This window comes from Gorilla gorilla, chromosome 16 (genome assembly GCF_029281585.2).
Source record: "Gorilla gorilla gorilla isolate KB3781 chromosome 16, NHGRI_mGorGor1-v2.1_pri, whole genome shotgun sequence".
Taxonomy (NCBI): domain Eukaryota; kingdom Metazoa; phylum Chordata; class Mammalia; order Primates; family Hominidae; genus Gorilla; species Gorilla gorilla.
In genome coordinates, this window is record NC_073240.2 from 42,088,338 (window position 1) to 42,108,898 (window position 20,561).

The 20,561-nt window shown below is 46.6% G+C and overlaps 1 protein-coding gene across 4 annotated transcripts; it reads right to left on the bottom strand.

Moving 5' to 3' along the window:
• Positions 1 to 3,972: 3,972 nt before the first annotated feature.
• Positions 3,973 to 19,483, bottom strand: NDUFAF1 (NADH:ubiquinone oxidoreductase complex assembly factor 1). 4 transcript variants are annotated; one of them, XM_019010259.3, is made up of 5 exons: positions 18,832 to 19,483; positions 13,210 to 13,863; positions 11,596 to 11,781; positions 5,068 to 5,142; positions 3,973 to 4,213 (listed from the first exon to the last, which is right to left on the bottom strand). In XM_019010259.3, exons 2-5 carry the CDS (start codon positions 13,780 to 13,782, stop codon positions 4,064 to 4,066), a joined length of 984 nt encoding a protein of 327 aa, XP_018865804.3. In that variant the 5' UTR covers positions 13,783 to 13,863; positions 18,832 to 19,483; the 3' UTR covers positions 3,973 to 4,063. The 4 variants fall into 4 exon arrangements, with proteins under 4 accessions (XP_018865804.3, XP_055218447.2, XP_018865803.3 ...); XM_055362472.2 differs by having other exon boundaries at positions 18,645 to 18,895; XM_019010258.4 differs by having other exon boundaries at positions 18,532 to 18,895.
• Positions 19,484 to 20,561: the final 1,078 nt, after the last annotated feature.

Genomic DNA, 20,561 nt, shown 5'->3' on the forward strand with positions numbered 1-20,561 from the left:
TAGATTCATTCTTTGTAAACATAGTCTTCCAAGATTTAGGTGAGCAGCTAGGCTTAACAAGAGTTTATACATACCCTTGGTATGCCCTTTCCTGACCACTGCTTCCATTCAAAAAAGAAACGGCAGTATGCTTCCTTTATATTCCCAGAGTACCTCTCAGGTTTTATTAAATGCTGTTTTGTATATACGAGGCTTTAGGACATGGCACACTTCCGGGTACTGGAAACATTCAGATTTTCCTATCAAGGGGAAGAGATCAGATCAATTTTAAAAATTCAGGGTCAAATACACATCTGATGGAAATGTAAAATGTCACAACCACTTTGGAAAACAGTTTGCTAGTTTCTTTGAAAAGTTAACAGTATGTCTACCCTGTATCTAGCCATGCCATTAGGTAGTGAGACCCTATCTGAAAAAAGAAAAAACCACCAGGATCTTACATAGAGAAAATCCTAAGGATTTCACTAAAAAGCTCCTACAACTAATAAATTCAGTAAGGCTGCAACGTACAAGATCAATACCCAACAATTCTGGCCAGACACAGTGGCTCACACCTGTAATCCCAGCACTTTGGGAGGCCAAGGCAGGCAGATCACTTGAAGTCAGGAGTTGGAGACCAGCCTGGCCAACGTGGTAAAACCACATCTCTAATAAAAATACAAAAATTAGCCAGGCATGGAGGCGGGTGCCTGTAATCCCAGCTACTCAGGAGGCTGAGGCAGGAGAATCACTTCAACCTGGGAGGCGGAGGTTGCAATGAGCCAAGATCATGCCACTGCACTCCAGCCAGGGCAACGGAGTGAGACTCCGTCTCGGAAAAAAAAAAAGATCAAGACCCAACAATTATATTTTTGGCTTTTTTTTTTTTTTTTTTTTTTTTTTTTTTTGAGGCAGAGTCTGTCTCTGTCACCCAGGCTGGAGTACAGTGGTGTGATCTTGGCTCACTGCAACCTCCACCTCTCCTCGAGTTCAAGCGATACTCTCTATCTCTTGACCTCGTGATGCGCCAGCCTCGGCCTCCCAAAGTACTGGGGATTACAGCGGTGCGCCACCGCCCCCGGCCTAATTATTGTGTTTTTTTTTTTAGAGAGACACAGTGTTGGTCTGTCACCCAGGCTGGTGTGCAGTGGTAAGATTATAGCTCACTATAACCTTGACCTCATGGGCTCAAGGGATCCTCCTACTGCAGCCTCCCAAGTAGCTAAGTCTACAGGTGTGTGCTACCACACCTGGCTAATTTATTTTTAGAGACAGGGTCTCACTATGTTGCCCAGGCTGGTCTCAAACTCCTGGGCAAGTGATCCTCCCACCTCAGCCTCCCAAAGTGCTGGGATTATAAGTGTGAACCACTGAGCCTGGCCCCCATATTTCCCATATACTAGCAATGACTAATAAAAAAAAGAGACAACTGGATACTCAGATGCAAAAAATGAATTTGGACCTTTATACCATACACAAAAGTTAACTTAAAATTGGTCATAGGGCTGAGCACAGTAGCATATACTACTGTAGTCTCAGATACTTGAGAGGCTGAAGTCAGAAGATCACTTTAGCCCAGGAGATCAAAGGCTGTGATGCATTATAAGCACTCCTGTGAATAGCCCCTGTACTTCAACCTGAGCAACAGAGCAAGATCCTATTTCTTAAAAAAAAAAGTGGGCACAGTGGCTCACACCTGTAATCCCAGCACTTTGGGAGGCCAAGGCAGGTGGATCATGAGGTCAGGAGATGGAGACCATCCTGGCTAACACGGTGAAACCCCATCTCTACTAAAAATGCAAAAACAAAATTAGCTGGGTGTGGTGGCGGGCACCTGTAGTCCCAGCTACTTGGTAGGCTGAGGTAGGAGAATGGTGTGAACCCGGGAGGTGGAGCTTGCAGTGAGCCGAGATCGTGCCACTGCACTCAAGCCTGGGTGATAAAGCGAGACTCTGTCTCAAAAAAAAAAAAAAAAGTCCGGGCGCAGTGGCTCACGCCTGTAATCCCAGCACTTTGGGAGGCCAAGACGGGCAGATCACGAGCTCAGGAGATCGAGACCATCCTGGCTTACACAGTGAAACCCCGTCTCTACTAAAAATACAAAAAAATTAGCCGGGCATGGTGGCGAGCACCTGTAGTCCCAGCTACTCTGGAGGCTGAGGCAGAATGGCGTGAACCCAGGAGGTGGAGCTTGCAGTGAGCCGAGATTGTGCCATTGCCCTCCAGCCAGGGCGACAGAGTGAGACTCAGTCTCAAAAAAAAAAGTGATGAAAGAGGGACCGGGTGCGGTGGCACACCTATAATCCCAGCACTTTGGGAGGCCGAGGTGGGTGGATCATGACGTCAGGAGTTCAAGACTAGCCTGGCCAAAATGGTGAAACCCTGTATCTACTAAAAATACAAAAATTAGCCAGGTGTGGTGGTGGGCACCTGTAATCCCAGCTACTCGGGAGGCTAAGGCAGAGAATCACTTGAACCTGGGAGGCAGGGAGGTTGCAGTGAGCCGAGATTGTGCCACTACACTCCAGCCTGGTGACAGAGCAAGACTCCATCACACACACACAAAAATTAGCCGGGTATGGTGGCGCATGACTGTAATCCCAGCTACTCAGGAGGCTGAGGCAGGAGAATTGCTTGAACCGGGAGGCAGAGGTTGCAGTGAGCTGAGATCACGCCATTGCACTCCAGTTTGGGCCACAGAGCAAGACTCCATCTCAAAAAAAAAAAAAAAAGCATAGACCTAAGTGTTAGAACTAAAATTACAAAAGCCTTGGAAGAAACCATAGGAGTAAGTCTCTGTGATTTACTGAGTTATTGCCTTGGGCGGATCACCTGAGGTCAGGGGTTCAGGACCAGCCTGGCCAACATGGTGAAACCCTGTTTTTACTAAAAACACAAAAAAAGTAGCCAGACATGGTGGTGTGGGCCTGTAATACCAGCTACTGGGGAGGCTGAGGCAAGAGAATCGCTTGAACCTGGGAGGCGGAGGTTGCAGTGAGCCAAGATCGCACCACTGCACTCCAGCCTGGACAACAGAAGGGAATTTCATCTCAAAAAAGCAAAACAAAATGAAATTAGAAGAAATCTAAATGCAACAGAGTGGTAGAAGGCCATTAACAGTCACCTCAGAGACTCCTGCCTTAGAAACTACTCATATAGGAAATGTTCCTAACAGCAACTGTTCTGAGCAAAAACACTGAGTTATTTACATAGTACATTTACATCAGTACTTGCATTCTATGAGATAAAGTACACCAGAGAACCTGGTTTCATGCTGTTCCCCTTATCCAGTCCCTCTTAGCAATAGCCTTTCTTTGTGGTTTCTTTTTTGTTCTTTTTTTTTTGAGACAGAGTCTCGCTCTGTGGCCCAAGCTGGAGTGTAGTGGCGTGATCTCAACTCACTGCAACCTCTGCCTCCGAGTTCAAGCAATTCTCCTGCCTCAGTCTCCCAAGTAGCTGGGATTACAGGCATGTGCCACCACACCTGGCTAACTTTGGTATTTTTAGTAGAGACGAGGTTTCACCATGCTGGTCAGGCTGGTCTCGAACTCCAGACCTTAAGTGATCCGCCCGTCTCGGCCTCCCAAAGTGCTGGGATTACAGGCGTGAGCCACCGTGCCTGGCCAGCAACAGCATTATAACTTGTCTTAGAGAATACGTACTAGCCAGCCAGGCACGGTGGCTCACGCCTATAACCCCAGCACTTTGGGAGGCCAAGGCGGGCGGATCACCTGAGGTCAGGAGTTCGAGACCAGCCTGACCAACATGGAGAAACCCTGTCTCTACTAAAAATACAAAATTAGCTGGGCATAATGGTGCATGCCTGTAATCCCAGCTACTCGAGAAGCTGAGGCAGGAGAATAGCTTGAACCCAGAAGGCGAAGGTTGTGGTGAGCCGAGATCACGCTACTGCACGCCAGCATGCCAGCCTGGGCGACAGAGCAGAACTCCATCTCAAAAAAAAAAAAAGAGAGAATACATACTAGCCATTGGTTGGATGCCATTAAAGAAATATTTTATTTTGTCTATATCATTGTAGATGCTAGTACCCTTAGATTAGTAAAACAAAACTACCATATGATCTTTATTTAAAAAGCCTTGGGTTAAGCTCTGGAGAATTTTCATAGGCAAATTCTTCTGTATGAGCTGGATCAGTAAACACGCCAATAAAATCTATCTCCAGGAAGAATGGACCATCCACTTTATCAGCCAAGGTGAATCCTATAGAAGAGATCTAAATTTAAAATAGAGAAATTGATTAAAATCTCATACAGTGACGTACTGATATTATTCCAGGAGTTTAAAATCCCATCAGGTGATGATTATAACTGGGTTTTAATGCTATCAGCCCTTAGCAAATACTACTAATTCTCACATAGCATACTGTAAGAGGAAATACAAGACTGCTTTTCTTTCCTCATTCAACTTCCTCCCCTCTCCTCATTAGGTAGTGCCACTTAAGACTAGGAAGGACGGCCGGGCGCCGTGGCTCAGGCCTGTAATCCCAACACTGGGAGGCCAAGGTGGGCAGATCACAAGGTCGAGTTAAAAACCAGCCTGCCCAATATGGTAAAACCTCGTCTCTACTAAGAATACAAAGATTAGCCAAGTGTGGTGGCAGGCACCTGTAATTCCAGCTACTCAGGAGACTAAGGCAGGAGAAATGCTTGAACCCGGGAGGTGGAGGTTGCAGTGAGCCGAGATCATGCCACTGCACTCCAGCCTGAGTGACAAAGCAAGACTCCATGTCAAAAAACAAAAAGACTAGTAAGGACAACATGAATGCCTAATGGAGTTCCTTGAAGCGTTCATAAACTCTTATTTTAAAGCTAAATTAGGAGAGAAGGGAGGGGGGAAAATAGCTAAAGTAAAATGTAGGCATGCTAAAAAATGATCCTTCTAAAATTCCTTCAGGATGGGGGTATGGTTCATAGGAGAGGTCTCAGTCAGCCTCTGGCTGGGTATAAGAGCAGTGGCCCTAAGAAGAAATTTTCATCTGCCAGCCTTCTCAAATGAACTCAGTCTCACCAGAGTTCCGATTCATTAAAAATGATACAGTTCTGAGTGAAAAATACAGGAATATGTTACCTTATCAAGCGGAAGCTCATGCTGAACATCCCGGATTCTTCCTCGATTAGAGAAGAAAAATTTGGAAAAAGGAATCTGAAAGAAGAAACCATTTACTTCATAACTGAAATGTAAGCAATTGAGGCATCTGCATGTAATTGTAACGATAAAATGAGTTTACATTTATTCTAAAATTATGTCATATATGTATTATGACAAATGGCTAGCCATTTGGATCAAAGATATAACTCAGGCCAAACGATAAAGGGTTAACTATGAAAAAAATATTTGTAACATTTTTGGAAAAAAGACTAGTATCCTAAACACAGCTTTTTTTTTTTTTTTCCTTTCTGTGGAGAATGGGGTCTCACTTTGTTGCCTGAACCCGGGAGGCAGAGGTTGCAGTAAGCCAAGATCACACCACTGCACTCCAGCCTGGGCGATAGAGCTAGATTCTATCTCAGAAAAAAAAAAAAAAAAAAGAAAAAAGAATTTTAACGTTTCCCTTCCTTCCTACATTAGAAACTGAACTAAAAGAAATGTCCTATTCCTTCTACTCTTGAACTTTCGAGTGTGCCTTTTTATTCATCAACTTTATTTTCATATTTCTTCTCTATGTAATTTACTTGTTATTAAGCACGATCTTTTAAAACTATATCTGGCTTTAATTGTTTGTGTTTTGTTTTAGGGTCTCACTTTGTTACCCAGGCTGGAGTGCAGTGGTGCCATCTTGGCTCACTGCAACTTCCGCCTCCCAGGTTCAAGCGATTCTCCCACCTCAGCTTCCTGAGTAGCTGGGACTATAGGCGCACACCACCACACCTGGCTAATTTTTTTTTTTTTTTTTTTTTTGGTAGAGACGGTGTTTCACCATGTTAGCCAGGCTGGTCTTAAACTCCTGAGCTCAAGTAATCTGCCAACCTTGGCCTACAGGTATGAACCACCACACCCTGCCTAAATAATTATACAGAAGCTCTCCAGGATATATTCCTAAATTTTAAAAACAGGTACAGACTATGCTAATTTTATTTATATTTTGAGTTTAACAAAGGAAGAAAAGGGCTGGGCCTGGTTGTGCATGCCTGTAATCCCAGCACTTTGGGAGGCCAACACAATAGGATCAACTGAGCCCAGGAGTTCAAGACCAGCCTGGGAAACATGGTGAAACCAAGACTCTAGTAAAAAAACAAAAAACTTATCCAGCCATCGTGGTGCATCCTTGTAGTCCTGGCTATTCAGGAGGCTAAGGTGGGAGGATCACCTGAGGCTGGGAGGTTGGGGCTACAGCGAGCCCATGCTGCACTCCAGCATGGACAACAGAAGAGAGACCCTGTCTCAAATAAGTAAATAAATTTTAATGAACATAAATAAAAATGAATTATACATATTAATATTTATTCCAGTAATTTTATCTCTAGGAATATAGCCTATGAAAATAGTTAAGGATGTTTACCTCAGAGTTTGTTCCGACAGTAGAAGACTCTGAAAACAATCTAAATCTACATGTACATAATGAAGAGCAAGTTAAGAAAAAAAAATTTTTTTTTTTGAGACAGGGTCTTACTCTGTCACCCAGGCTGGAGTGCATGCAGTAGGGTGATCTCAGCTCACTGCAGCCTCGACCTCCCAGGCTCAAGCAATCCTCCCACCTCAGCCTCCTGAGTAGGTGGGACTAAAGGCACATGCCACCACACTGGGCTAATTTTTGTATTTTTTGTAGAGACAGGGTTTTGCCATGTTGCTCAGGCTTGTCTTAGACTCCTAGCTTCAAATGATTCACTGCCTTAGCCTCCCAAAGTGCTAGGATTACAGATGTGAGCCACTGGACCCAGCCAAAATTGTTGTCTACTTATATAATATCATGCAGACATTAAAAATGATGTAGAAATATATTTGAAGAGAAAGTTGTAAACAATAGTTCAGTGAAAATACTGTATATATGTTATAAAACACCACTGGAAGGGAAAAGTGTGACTAGAAAAGTCTGGAAGATACATATTAAAAATAGTATTTTTGTGCCAGGCGCGGTGGCTCACGCCTGTAATCCCAGCACTTTGGGAGGCCGAGGCAGGCGGATCACGAGGTCAGGAGATCAAGACCATTCTGGCTAACACGGCGAAACCCCGTCTCTACTAAAAATACAAAAAATTAGCCAGGTGTAGTGCCAGGTGCCTGTAGTCCCAGCTACTCGGGAGGCTGAGGCAGGAGAATGGTGTGAACCCGGGAGGCTGAGCTTGCAGTGAGCAGAGATCGTGCCACTGCACTCCAGCATGGGCGACAGAGCCAGACTCCGTCTCAAAAAAAAAAAAAATAGTATTTTATCTGCTGGGTATGGTGGCTCATGCCTGTAATCCCAGCACTTTGGGAGGCCGAGGTGGGCGGATCATGAGGCCAGGAGATCAAGACCATCCTGGCTAACATGGTGAAACCCTGTCTCTACTAAAAATACAAAAAATTAGCTGGGCGTGGTGGTGGGCACCTGCAGTCCCAGCTACTCGGGAGGCTGAGGCAGAATGGTGTGAACCTGGGAGGCGGAGCTTGCAGTGAGCCGAGATCCCGCCACTGCAGTCCAGCCTGGGCGACAGTGCGAGACTCTGTCTTACAAAAAAAAAATAAAATAAAATAAAAATAGTATTTTATCACTGGATAGTGGTAGTACAAGATTTTTTTCTGTATTTTCCAAATTGTTTTTATAATGAAGTAGTTATTTTGTATAATTCATTATATATATATTACTTAAATACAAGTATATATAATTTGTGTTATATATCTGTATTACTACATATATATGTATTATTGAGTGCTTATTTTGTGCTAGGCACTAGGACAAAATTCTAGGTACAGGGAAAACTGGTAGGAACAATATAAGCAAGATCTCTGCTCTCACAGAATTTACAGAATTTAGGGCCAGGTGTGGTGGCTCAAACGCCTATAATCCCAATACCTTGGGAGGCGAGTCGGGTGGATCACTTGAGGTCAGGAGTTCGAAACCAGCCTGGCCAACTTGGTGAATGAAACCCCATCTCTACTAAAAATACAAAAATTAGCCGGGCGTTGTGGTACATGCCTGTAGTCCCAGCAGGAGGATCTCTTGAACCTGGAAGGCAAAGGTTGCCGTAAGCTGGGATCACACCACTGCACTCCAGCCTGGGCAATAAGAGTGAGACTCCATCTTAAAAAAAAAAAAAAAAAAAAAGAATTTACATAATTTATGTTTCAGGGAAGGCAGTAGAGTGACAATAAACAGATGAATGAATGAACAAAGTAATTTTAGTTAGTGATAAGTTCTATGAAGAAAGTTATAGGATGGTGGTGTTGAAATAACTGGATTAGAGGGTCCAACTTTAGTTACAGGAATCAGGAAAGGCCTCTCTGAGGCAACTTTTGAGCCGAGAGGTGAATGACAGGAAAGAGAAAGCAGGTGAAGACATGGGGGCAGAGCATTACAGCAAAGCAACACTAAGTGCAAAGCTCTGAGATGGAAATGAGGTTGTTGAATCTGACAGAAAAGGGGCTGGTGTGGAGGAAGGAGGTAGGAGGAGAGATGGAAGATGAAGACAGGAGGAGAGATGGAAGATGAAGACAGGGGTCCGATATTGTAGGCCCATAGGCCATGTTCAGGAGTTTGGACTTTATTCTTCTTTTTTTTTTTTTTTTCTTGAGATGGAGTCTTACTCTGTCACCCAGGCTGGAGTACAGTGGCGCGATCTTGGCTCACTGCAACTTCCACCTCTCAGGTTCAAGCGATTCTCCTGCCTCAGCCTCCTGAGGAGCTGGGACTACAGGCGTGTGCCACCACCTGCAGCTAATTTTTTGTATTTTTAGTAGACACAAGATTTCACCATGTAGACCAGGCTGGTCTCAAACTCCTGACCTCAAGTGATCTGCCCATCTCAGCCTCCCAAAGTGCTGGGATTAAAAGCATGAGCCACCTAGCCCAGCCTGGACTTTATTCGAATTGTAATGGGAAACCACTGAAGGGTCCTGATATGGTTTGGCGGTCTCCCCACCGAAAATCTCATCTTGAATTGTAGTAATCCCCAGGTGTCAAGGGAGGGACCAGGTGAAGTTAACTGAACCGTGGGCATGGTTTCCCCCATACTGTTCTAGTGACAGTGAGTTCTCACAAAATCTGATGGTTTTATAAGGAGATTACCCCTTCACTCGGCTCTCATTCTCTTTCCTGCCACCATGTGAAGGAGGATGTGTTTACTTCCCCTTCTGCCATGATTTTATAAGTTACCTAAGGCCTCCCCAGCCCTGCAGAACTGTGAGTCAATTAAACCTCTTTCCTTTATAAATTACCTAGTCTCAGGTATTTCTTCATAGCAGCAGCACGAGAACAGACTAATGCAGCTTACATGCTTAGGAAGTACACTTACATGCTTACAAGCATGTAAATGATGTCATCTGAACTATGCTTCAGAAAGATAACTCTGGCTGCTGTGGAGCCAGGATTTTAGTGGGGCAAGAAGACAAACAGGGAAATCAATAATGAAGCTGCTGCAATAATCCAAACACCTGGACCAGGGTGGGAGTAGAAGAGATGTCTAGAAATGGTCAGCTGCTGAGTGTATTTTGGAAGCAGAGGTGACAGGACTCGCTAATAGACTGGATGTGGGGCGAAGGAGAAGAATTCAGGATGACCCTCAAGTATATGACATGAGCAAAATGGGGGCTTTCTTGTTGAGTTTTTTTTTTTTTTTTTTTGAGACGAAGTCTTGCTCTGTTGCCCAGGCTGCAGTGCAGTGGCACGATCTCAGCTTACTGCAACCTCCACCTCCCAAGTTCAAGCAATCCTCCTGCCTCAGCCCCCCTAGTAGCTGGGATTACAGGCACACACCACCATGCCCGGCTAATTTTTTTTTTTTTTTTGAGACGAAGTCTCCCACCCAGCCTGGAGTGCAGTGGCACGATCTACAAGCTCTGCCTCCCGGGTTCACGCCATTCTCCTGCCTCAGCCTCCTGAGTAGCTGGGACTACAGGCGCCTGCCACCACGCCCGGCTAATTTTTTTTGTATTTTTTAGTAGAGATGGGGTTTCACTGTGTTAGCCAGAATGTTCTCCATCATCTCCTGACCTCGTGATCCACCTGCCTTGGCCTCCCAAAGTGCTGGGATTACAGGCGTGAGCCACCGCGGCCGGCCTTTTTTTTTTTTTTTTTTTTTTTGAGATGGAGTCTCACTCTGTCGCCAGGCTGGAGAGCAGTGGCCCATCTCGGCTCACTGCCACCTCTGCCTCCCAGGTTCAAGCGATTCTCCTGCCTCAGCCTTCTGAGTAGCTGGGGCTATGCCACCACACCCAACTAATTTTTTTATTTTTAGTAGAGACAGAGTTTCACCATGTTGGCCAGGATGGTCTCGATCTCTTGACCTCGTGATCTGCCCACCTCGGCCTCCCAAAGTGCTGGGATTACAGGAGTGAGTCACCGTGCCTGGACTCTAATTTTTGTATTTTTAGTAGAGATGGGGTTTTGCCATGTTAGCCAGGCTGGTCTCAAACTCCTCATCTCAGGTGATTCACCCACCTTGGCCTCCCAAAGTGCTGGGATTACAGACATGAGCCACCACGCCTGGCCTAGGACACCACCTTTTTTTTTTTTTTTTTTTTTTTTTTGAGACAAAGTTTGGCTCTTGTTGCCCAGGCTGGAGTGCAATGACACGATCTCGGCTCACTGAAACCTCCGCCTCCCGGGTTCAAGCAATTATCCTGCCTTAGCCTCCCGAGTAGCTGGGATTACAGGCATGCGCCACCACGCCCGGCTAATTTTGTATTTTTTTTAGTGGAGACAACAGGGTTTCTCCATGTTGGTCAGGCTGGTGTCGAACTCCCAACCTCAAGTGATCAGTCCACCTTGGCCTCCCAAAGTGCTGGGATTACAGGTGTGAGCCACCACACAGGCCTAGCACACCAACTTTAGCAGAGTTGTCTGGAAGACATGAAATGGCAGAAACTTCTAAAAAACAAACAAATCCCATCTATTTGGACACAGAGCAGAGATGTGCCTGTGACTTAGCATGGACCTGGCCACATCCATATCAAAAATATTTACTAGTTACTATGTTAACATTTATATTAATGAAACAAAATTCATTTATGTCTCTTAACCTTTCTTCTACCCACCCACCCCCACCTTCCAAGAAAGATTAGTAACAAAAAAGAAACTACGATGTAACAATCATCTCCAAGACTTTTTTTTTTTTTTTTTTTTTTGAGACAGAGTCTCATCTCACTCTGTTGCCCAGGCTGGAGTACAATGCCACGATCTTGGATCTTGGCTCACTGCAACCTCCACCTCCCAGGTTCAAGCAATCCTCCTGCCTCAGCCTCTCAAGTAGCTGGGATTACAGGCGTGTGCCACCTTGCCCAGCTAATTTTTTGTATTTTTAGTAGAGACTGGGTTTCACCATGTTGGCCAACCTGGTCTCGAACTCCTGACCTCAGGTGATCCACCCACCTCGGCCTCCCAAATTGCTGGGATTATAGGCGTGAGCCACCTCACCCAGCCAAGACCTCATTTTTATAAACAATGAAGATTTATGCTGTTACCTTGACCTCCTGCCAGTAGGGTCCCCCGCGGGTGAACATGAAGTAACTATACATCTGATTCGTCCTCTGGAAGAAATCTGTGTCCTCCTTGATATTCACCATCCAAGGCCGACCATCCCCACGTACACGGAGATACAGAGTATTGAACTGGGACCAATCATAAGACATCTTCCTCTCAAAAGCACCCTAAGATATTGAAAGTAAAGTTAATTGTACCTCATTCTCCACTATTAGCAAAATGTGAGTCATCACCAAGTCAGCATCATCAACAGGATGCACTAACCATTTTTCTGACTTTCTGCCCCATAAGAAGGCACATAAACCCAGTGATTATTATTTTAGCACAAAATACTGACATAGTTATATGTTTCTAAGGTAATATTCAACACAAAACTGGCCCAGGACAGTGTTTACATGGGGTAGGCACTCACCTGTGTTCAGTGAATGGAAATGAATGTATTTCCTTTACCTCGTCGTATGGAGCAATGACTTTTTCTTTTCTTTTCTTTTCTTTTGAGACGGAGTCTTGCTCTGTCACCCAGGCTGGAGTGCAGTGGCGCAATCTCAGCTCACTGCAAGCTCTGCCTCCTGGGTTCACACCATTCTCCTGCCTCAGCCTCCCGAATAGCTGGGATTATAGGCGCCCAGAACCACACCCGGCTAATTTTTTTGTATTTTTAGTAGAGACGGGGTTTCACTGTGTTAGCCAGGATGGTCTTGATCTCCTGACCTGGTGATCCGCCCGCCTTGGACTCCCAAAGTGTGGGGATTACAGGCATGAGCCACTGCGCCCGGCCTTTTTTTTTTTTTTTTTTTTTTGAGACAAAGTTTCGCTCTTGTTGCCCAGACTGGAGTGCAATGGCACGATCTCAGCTCACTGCAACCTCTGCCTCCATAGTTCAAGCAATTCTCCTGCCTCAGCCTCCCAAGTACCTGGAATTACAGGCATGCACCACCATGTCCAGCACTCTGGGATGCCAAGGGTGGGGTGGATCACCTGAGGTCAGGAGTTCAAGACCAGCCTGGCCAACATGGTGAAACCCTGTCTCTACTAAAAATACAAAAATTAGCCGGGCATGGTGGTGTGCACCAGTAGTCCCAGCTCTCAGGAGGCTGAGGCAGGAGAATCGCTTGAACCTGGAGGGCGGAAGTTGCAGTGAGCCGAGATCATGCCACTGCACTCTAGCCTGGGCGACAGAGCAAGACTCCGTTTCAAAAAAGAAAAAAAGAAAGCCACAGGCTAACCCTACATCCACTCTACAAAACCCCTGGTCATTACAGAGGTTGTGGTCTTTTTTAGAGGAGATGAAAATCTCTCCAAAAATCTTTCAAATGTCTAACCTCTCAGGATTCCTGAAGCATAACAATGCTCGTTCCTGGCCCAAAGCAATGCGCAGAAACAAGTTAACTCCTCCTCCTCAGAAACCACTTCCCCCTTGTGCTTCCACTTCACACTTGTGCCAATAGTTACTTATCCCCAGACACAGGTGAGGTGCCAAATATAACATGCCAGGTGTTTTCATTTACAGAAACAAAAGCTATCTTCTATAGTTTATGCTACAATGAAGTTCACCCCTGTTTACTAGAAAACGATGGCTCCTGGGCCTCACCTACCCTTGGAATCCTGGATTTCATTGCACAGTACCCACTTCGGGTAGACTCCCCGTCCTGAGGCGCCTCAGAGCTCAGAGTTCCATATAGCAGTGCACTTTGGTTATTCTTGCCCATTTTCAAAAACACTTCACTTCTGCCTCCAATCGTCTTATCAGAAGTCACTGTCCACTTATCCAAATCTTCTTTCCCCCGGAACTGCCAGACAACCTTGGCTTGTTCCAGCAAGACCTCATGCAGAGAGTGGCCTTCCGGTCCTCTCCAATGATCCACAATTTCATCCTTCAAATGCCTAAAATGGTACATTGCTTCATCTCTAATTGCTTTATCGAAACTAACATCAGGCTTCTCCTCAGAAGAAGTTATATCCAAAGCAACTTCTTTCTGGTGATCTCCTTGCAAATCCCCTTCAGTCTTCCTCTGTGAGGAGGCTTTGCCAGGAGAAGCCACTGGTTTCTGAAGACTACTGGAATACTCTGCAAAGCGAATACCCAAAAATGGATACAAGGCAGAAGTTGGCTTAGAGAATTTTCTGAGAATATAAGTATCACGCAGCAATTTGTGAACCAAAGCCATGGTACAAAAAACTCAAAATGTAAGTTTCTTCCTGGGCTAGCAAGGGCCACCAAGAAGCTTCAGCAAATAGCCCAATTCTACCTATAACAGAAGAGACATTGAAGAATTATCAGCATAGCAATGAATGCATCACAATTTCAAATTCAACAGAAATCAGGTATTTTGAAATTTGTTAACTTATTTGTTTACTATTATTATTATTATTATTATTTGAGACAAGGTCTTGCTCTGTGGCCCAGGCTGGGTACAGTGGCACAATCACAGCTCACTGTAGCCTCTACTTTCTGGGCTCAAATGATGCTCCCATCTCAGCCTCCCAAGTAGCTGGGATTACAAGCACACACCACCATGCCCAGCTAATTTTTAAATTTTTTGTAGAAATGGATCTCCCTGGCCAGGCACGGTCCCAGCACTTTGGGAGGCTGAGGTGGGTGGATCACGAGGTCAAGAGATCAAGACTGGGCCAGGCGCAGTGGCTGACGCCTGTAATCCCAGCACTTGGGGAGGCCGAGGCGGGTGGATCACGAGGTCAGGAGATCGAGACCATCCTGGCTAACACGGTGAAACCCCGTCTCTACTAAAAATACAAAAAATTAGCCGGGCGTGGTGGCGGGCGCCTGTAGTCCCAGCTACTGGGGAGGCTGAAGCAGGAGAATAGCGTCAACCCAGGAGGCAGAGCTTGCCGTGAGCTGAGATCCCGCCACTGCACTCCAGCCTGGGCGACAGAGCGAGACTCTGTCTCGGGAAAAAAAAAAAAAAAAAAAAAAAATTGAGACCATCCTGGCCAACATGGTGAAACCCCGTCTCTACTAAAAATACAAAACTTAGCTGGGTGTGGTGGTGCGCACTTGTGGTCCCAGCTACTAAGGAGGCTGAGGCAAAAGAATTCCTTGAACCTGGGAGGAGGAGGCTGCAGTGAGCCAAGATCGGGCCACTGCACTCCAGCCGGGCAACAGAGCGAGACTCTGTCTCAAAAAAAAAAAAAAAGAAAGAAAGAAAAAGAAATAGATCTCCCTGTGTTGCCCATGATGGTTTCGAACTCCTAGGATCCAGTGATTCTCCCCTCGGCTTCCCAAAGTGCTGGGCTGTAGGAATGATGCACTGTCCCCGGCCTTTTTTTTTCTTTTCTTTTTATAAGAGACTGGGTCAGGCCGGGTGTGGTAGCTCACCCTGTAATCTCAACACTTTGGGAGGCCGAGGCGGATGGATCACCTGAGGTAAGGAGTTCGAGACCAGCCTTGACAACATGGTGAAACCCCATCTCTACTAAAAATAATCCAGGCATGGTGGCAGACGCCTGTAATCCCAGCTACTAGGGAGCCTTAAGCAGGAGAATCACTTGAACCCGGGAGGCAGAGGTTGCAGTGAGCCAAGATCACGCCACTGCTCTCCAGCCTGGACAACAAGAGCAAAATTCCATGTGAAAAAAAAAAAAAGAGACAGGGTCTCTTGCTCTGTCACCCAGGCTGCAGCGCCATGGCAAGATTGATAACTCATTGTAGCCTTGAACTCCTGGGCCCTGGGCTGAAATGATTCTCCCACCTCAGCCTCCAAGGTAGCTGAGACTACAGGTGCACACCACCATGCCCAGCTAATTTTTTTAAAAAATGTTGGCCGGGTGCGGTGCATCACACCTGTAATCCCAGCACTTTGGGAGTCCAAGGTGGGCGGATCACTTGAGGTCAGGAGTTCAAGACCAGCCTGGCCAAAATGGTAAAACCCCATCTCTACTAAAAATACAGAAATTAGTTGGGCATGTTGGAAAGCGCCTGTAATCCCAGCTACTGGGGAGGCTGAGGCAGGAGAATCACTTGAACCCAGGAGGCGGAGGTTGCAAGTGAGCCGAGATTGCACCACTGCACTCCAGCCTGGGTGACAAAAGTGAAATTCCATCTCAAAAAAAAAAAAACAAAACAAAAATTGTAGCCCACCACGGTGGCTCACACCTGTAATCCCAGCACTCTGGGAGTCTTAGGCAGGCATATGACTTGTCGTCAGGAGTTGTAGACCAGCCTGCCCAACATGGTAAAACCCCATCTCCATTAAAAATACAAAAATTGGCCTGGCACAGTGGCTCGTGCCTGTAATCCCAACACTTTGGGAGGCCAGGGCAGGCGGATCACCTAGGTCAGGAGTTCAAGACCAGCCTAACCAACATGGTGAAACCCCTACAAAAATACAAACAATTAGCCAGGTGTGGTGGCCCATGCCTGTAATCCCAGCTACTTGGGAGGCCTAGGCATGAGAATCGCTTGAACCCAGGAGGCAGAGGTTGCAGTGAGCCGAGATCGTGCCATTGCACTCCAGCCTGGGCGACAGAGTGACTCCAACTAAAAAAAAAAAAAAAATTAGCTGGGCATCGTGGTGGGCACCTGTAATCCCAGCTACTCAGGAGGCTGAGGCAGGAGAATCACTTGAACCTGGGAGGCAGAGGCTGCAATGAGCCAAGACTGCACCATCGCACTCCGACCTGGGCAACAAAAGTGAAACTCTGTCTCAAAAAAAAAAAAATACAAAAATTAGCTGGGTGTGGTGGCAGGCACCTATAATCCCAGCTACTCGGGAGGCTGAAGCAGGAAAATCGCTTGAACCCAGGAGTGGGACGTTGCAGTGAGCCAAGATCAAGCCACTGCACTCCAGCTTGGGCAACAGAGCAGGACTCTGTCTAAAAAATAAATAAATAAAAATAAAAAATTGTAAGGCCAGGCGCGGTGGCTCACGCCTGTAATCCCAGCACTTTGGGAGGCCAAGGTGGGTGGATGACAAGGTCAGGAGTTTGAAGCCAGCCTGACCAACATGAAGAAACCCCATCTCTACTAAAAATACAAAATTAGCCCGGTGTGGTGGCGCACAACTGTAGTCCCAGCTACTTGGGAGGCTAAGGCAGGAGAATAGCTCGAACAGGAGGTGGAGGTTGTGGTGAGCCAAGATCACGACACTGTAGTCCAGCCTGGGCAACAAGAGCAAAACTCCATCTCAAAAAAAAAAATATATAGAGAGATGAGGTCTTGTTATGTTGCTCAGACTAGTCTCTAACTCCTGGGTTCAAGTGATCCTCCTGCCTCAGCCTCTGGAGTACCTGGGATTACAGGCGTGAGCCACTGCACCTGATGAATACCACTCCTAATACTTTTTTTTTTCTTTTTTGAGACAGAGTCTCACTCTGTCACCCAGGCTGGAGTGCAGTGGCACGATCTCAGCTCACTGCAAGCTCCGCCTCCCGGGTTCACGCCATTCTCCTGCCTCAGCCTCGAGAGTAGCTGGGACTACAGGCGCCCGCCACCACGCCCAGCTAATTTTTTTTTTTTTTTTTTTTTTTTTTTTGTATTTTTAGTAGAGACAGGGTTTCACCGTGTTAGCCAGGATGGTCTCGATCTCCTGACCACGTGATCCACCTGCCTTGTTCTCCCAAAGTACTGTGATTACAGGTGTGCGCCACCATGCCCAGCCTACTCCTAACACTTTCATATCACCCTGATATATATTATCTCATGCCATCCACACACAAATCCTATGAAACAAGTCAGGTACATATTTCCTTTCTGTAGGATACAGACACCAATAGGTAAAATGACATTATCAATACTTTTTTTTTTTTTTTGAGACGGAGTCTTGCTCTGTCACCAGGCTAGAGATCTCCGCTCACTGCAATCTCCGCCTCCTGGGTTCAAGCGATTCTCTTGTCTCAGCCTCCTGAATAGCTGGGATTACAGGCGGGCGCCACCATGCCCGGCTAATTTTTGTTTTTGTTTTTGTTTTTTCAGTAGAGATGAGGTTCCACTATGTTGGCCAGAGTGGTCTCGAACTCCTGACCTCAGGTGATCCGCCTACATGGGCCTCCTAAAGTACTGGGATTACAGGCATCAGCCACTGCGCCCAACCTTTTTTTTTTTTTTTGAGATGGAGTCTCGCTCTGTCACCCAGGCTGGAGTGCAATGGCACGACCCTGGCTCACTGCAACCTCCGCCTCCCGGGTTCAAGTGCTTCTCCTGCCTCTGCCTCCCGAGTGGCTGAAATTACAGGTGCCACCATGCCCAACTTTTTTTTTTTTTTTTTTTTTAAGACAGAGTCCAGCTCTGCCCCCCAAGTTGGAGTGCAGTTGCGCGATCTCGGCTCATTGTAACCTCCACCTCCTGGTTTCAAGCAATTCTCTTGACTCAGCCACTGGGATTACAGGCGTGCGCCACCACGCCCAGCTAATTTTTGTATTTTTAGTAGAGACAGGGTTTCACCATGTTGGCCAGGCTGGTCTCGAACTCCTGACCTCAAGTGATCCGTCCGCCTCGGCCTCCCAAAGTACTGGGATTACAGGCGTGAGCCACCGCGCCCAGCCGACATTATCAATCAGGTTTGTTGATAAATCAAAATCATGTAAACAGTATGTTTTCACATGTATTATAAACGTAAGGGAACCAGGAAAAATTAACAGTTGATCTAAGGTCCCGGAATTATGGATAATATTTAAATTCCCCCGCGCCGGTTGCACTTAAATGATTTTACCTCTACACATACCGAAATTTGAGAAACAAATGATAGCTCATAAAATGTTTTCCAAACCCTCCGTAGTGTTATTTCTCTAATAATATAACTTTAATTATAAATGCTTTGTTTCATTTTTTTTTTCTACCAGTAAACAGAAAATCTAACCTATTAACTGGACAATACCGCCCTGAGGTTGACGGTGGGTTTTGACAACACAATCCAAGCAGCTAGAAGTGAGTAGAATTAGTAAAGCTATCCATGCCTTACCATGTGCCAGAAACTGCTCTAAGTGTTTCACTGACGGCTCACAACAATCCTGAGAGAGGTACTATTATTTCAATTAAAGAAACGAAGAAACTGACGTTCCAAGGCTAATTTACCCGAGGTCACACAGGTAGTGAGTGGCAAAATTCTTCCGCCTTGGCGTATACCTCCCGCACTCACGACCCGGCCTCCGGAGGCTAGACGTTCGCCGCGCTGGGGAGGCCCCCCTCAACCCTCAAGTGCCAGGGCTCTGTCGCCTCCCCACACCCAGGACACACCAACCGCCGGCCTGCCGCCGCTTACCTCCCCGAGCCTATAGTGTGCCTTCCGCCCAGAAGCCACTTTACCCGTATAGGTCCATCTGCTTTTCCCTTCCGATGCCAAACAAGGCGTCAGAACACTAAAGTTCCGGCCGAGTACAGAAGCCCAGGAAGGACAGCAAGGACCCCGTAGCCCAGCCAACTGAGGTTTTTGGAGGTGTTTGCTCCACTTGGTCGCCAGTTGTAAGGAAGCAGTGAGAATTCAGATAAGTTTTTCGCCTCTCTTTCCTGTATCCTTTCAGGCGGGAAACTCCATCCCTGCGTCTTTTTTTTTTTTTTTTTTTTGAGACGGAGTCTCGCTCTGTCGCCCAGGCTGGAGTGCAGTGGCGCGATCTCGGCTCACTACAACCTCTGCCTCCCAGATTCCAGCGATTCTCCTGCCTCAGCCTCCCGAGTAGCTGGGATTACAGGTGCGCGCCATCATGCCCGACTAATTTTTGTATTTTTAGTAGAGACGGGGTTTCACCATGTTAGCCGGGATGATCTCGATCTCCTGACCTCGTGATCCATCCGCCTCGGCCTCCCAAAGTGCTGAGATTACAGGCGCGAGCCACCAAGCCCGGCCCCCTGCGTCTTTCAAATAGAACCCAGTTATTGCTAACGCGCCTGTATCCCTTCCTTCCTTATCTGTCGCCTCAGTCCCCACAAGAACTGCCTGAGGCCTCAAAAGGCCGATTCTGCTGGAATTGCCCCCATGAATTCTTGAGGACCACCACGCACCTGGACAGCAGCCCCTCCTACCAGCCCTTCCCGAGTCTCGCCCCACAGGGTCGCCAGTTCCTCAGGGCATCTGTTTGTACCTTGTGCACACCTCTCTTAAAGCACTTTTTTTTTTTTGAGACGGAGTCTCACTCTGTTACCCAGGCTGTAGTGCAGTGGCGCGATCTGCAACCTCCGACTCCTGGGTTGGAGCAATTCTCCTGCCTCAGCCTCCCAAGTAGCTGCGATTACAGGTGTGCGCCACCACACCCAGATAATTTTTGTATTTTTAGTAGAGATGGGGTTTCGCCATGTTGGCCAGGCTGGTCTTGAAATCCTGACCTCATGATCCACCCACCTCGGCCTCCCAAAGTGCTGGTATTACAGGCGTGAGCCACCGTGCCCGGCCAAAGCACTTAAACATTGTTTGTTTTTGTTTGTTTGTTTTCTTACTGCCAGGGAAGACAGAATCAACATTGTATCTTTCACTCACTTCTCACTTCCTTTGCCACGCTGTGAGCTTTCTTGGATCCAGACTGCGCTGTTTTTCCTTTCCCCAGAATGTACCATAGCGGCGGGAATTTAGTGCTTAGTGTGAATTTGAGAGCATATAGTTCCGTAACACCTTTGTTCTCTAAGGTTCCGAAGGAGCTCACTAAATACAATAGCCCTTTCCATGTTTTCTCCTTCACTAGTTTCCGCGCCGCCTCCTCTTCCTCAAATTCGGCTTGGCTTCTCTAGACTCTACACTTGCCCCCTCAAACCTTCCCTTTCTGCCCCCATCACTGACTCTTCTATTCTCTTCCCACAACCTTTAATGCGGGCTGTCTCTCCATGGCCCATCCTGCATCTACTTCTTTTCTAGTTTCAAATATAAGTTATCGGCCGGGCGCGGTGGTTCACGCCTGTAATCCCAGCACTTTGGGAGGCCGAGGCGGGCGGATCACAAGGTCAGGAGATCGAGACCATCCTGGCTAACACGGTGAAACCCCGTCTCTACTAAAAGTACAAAAA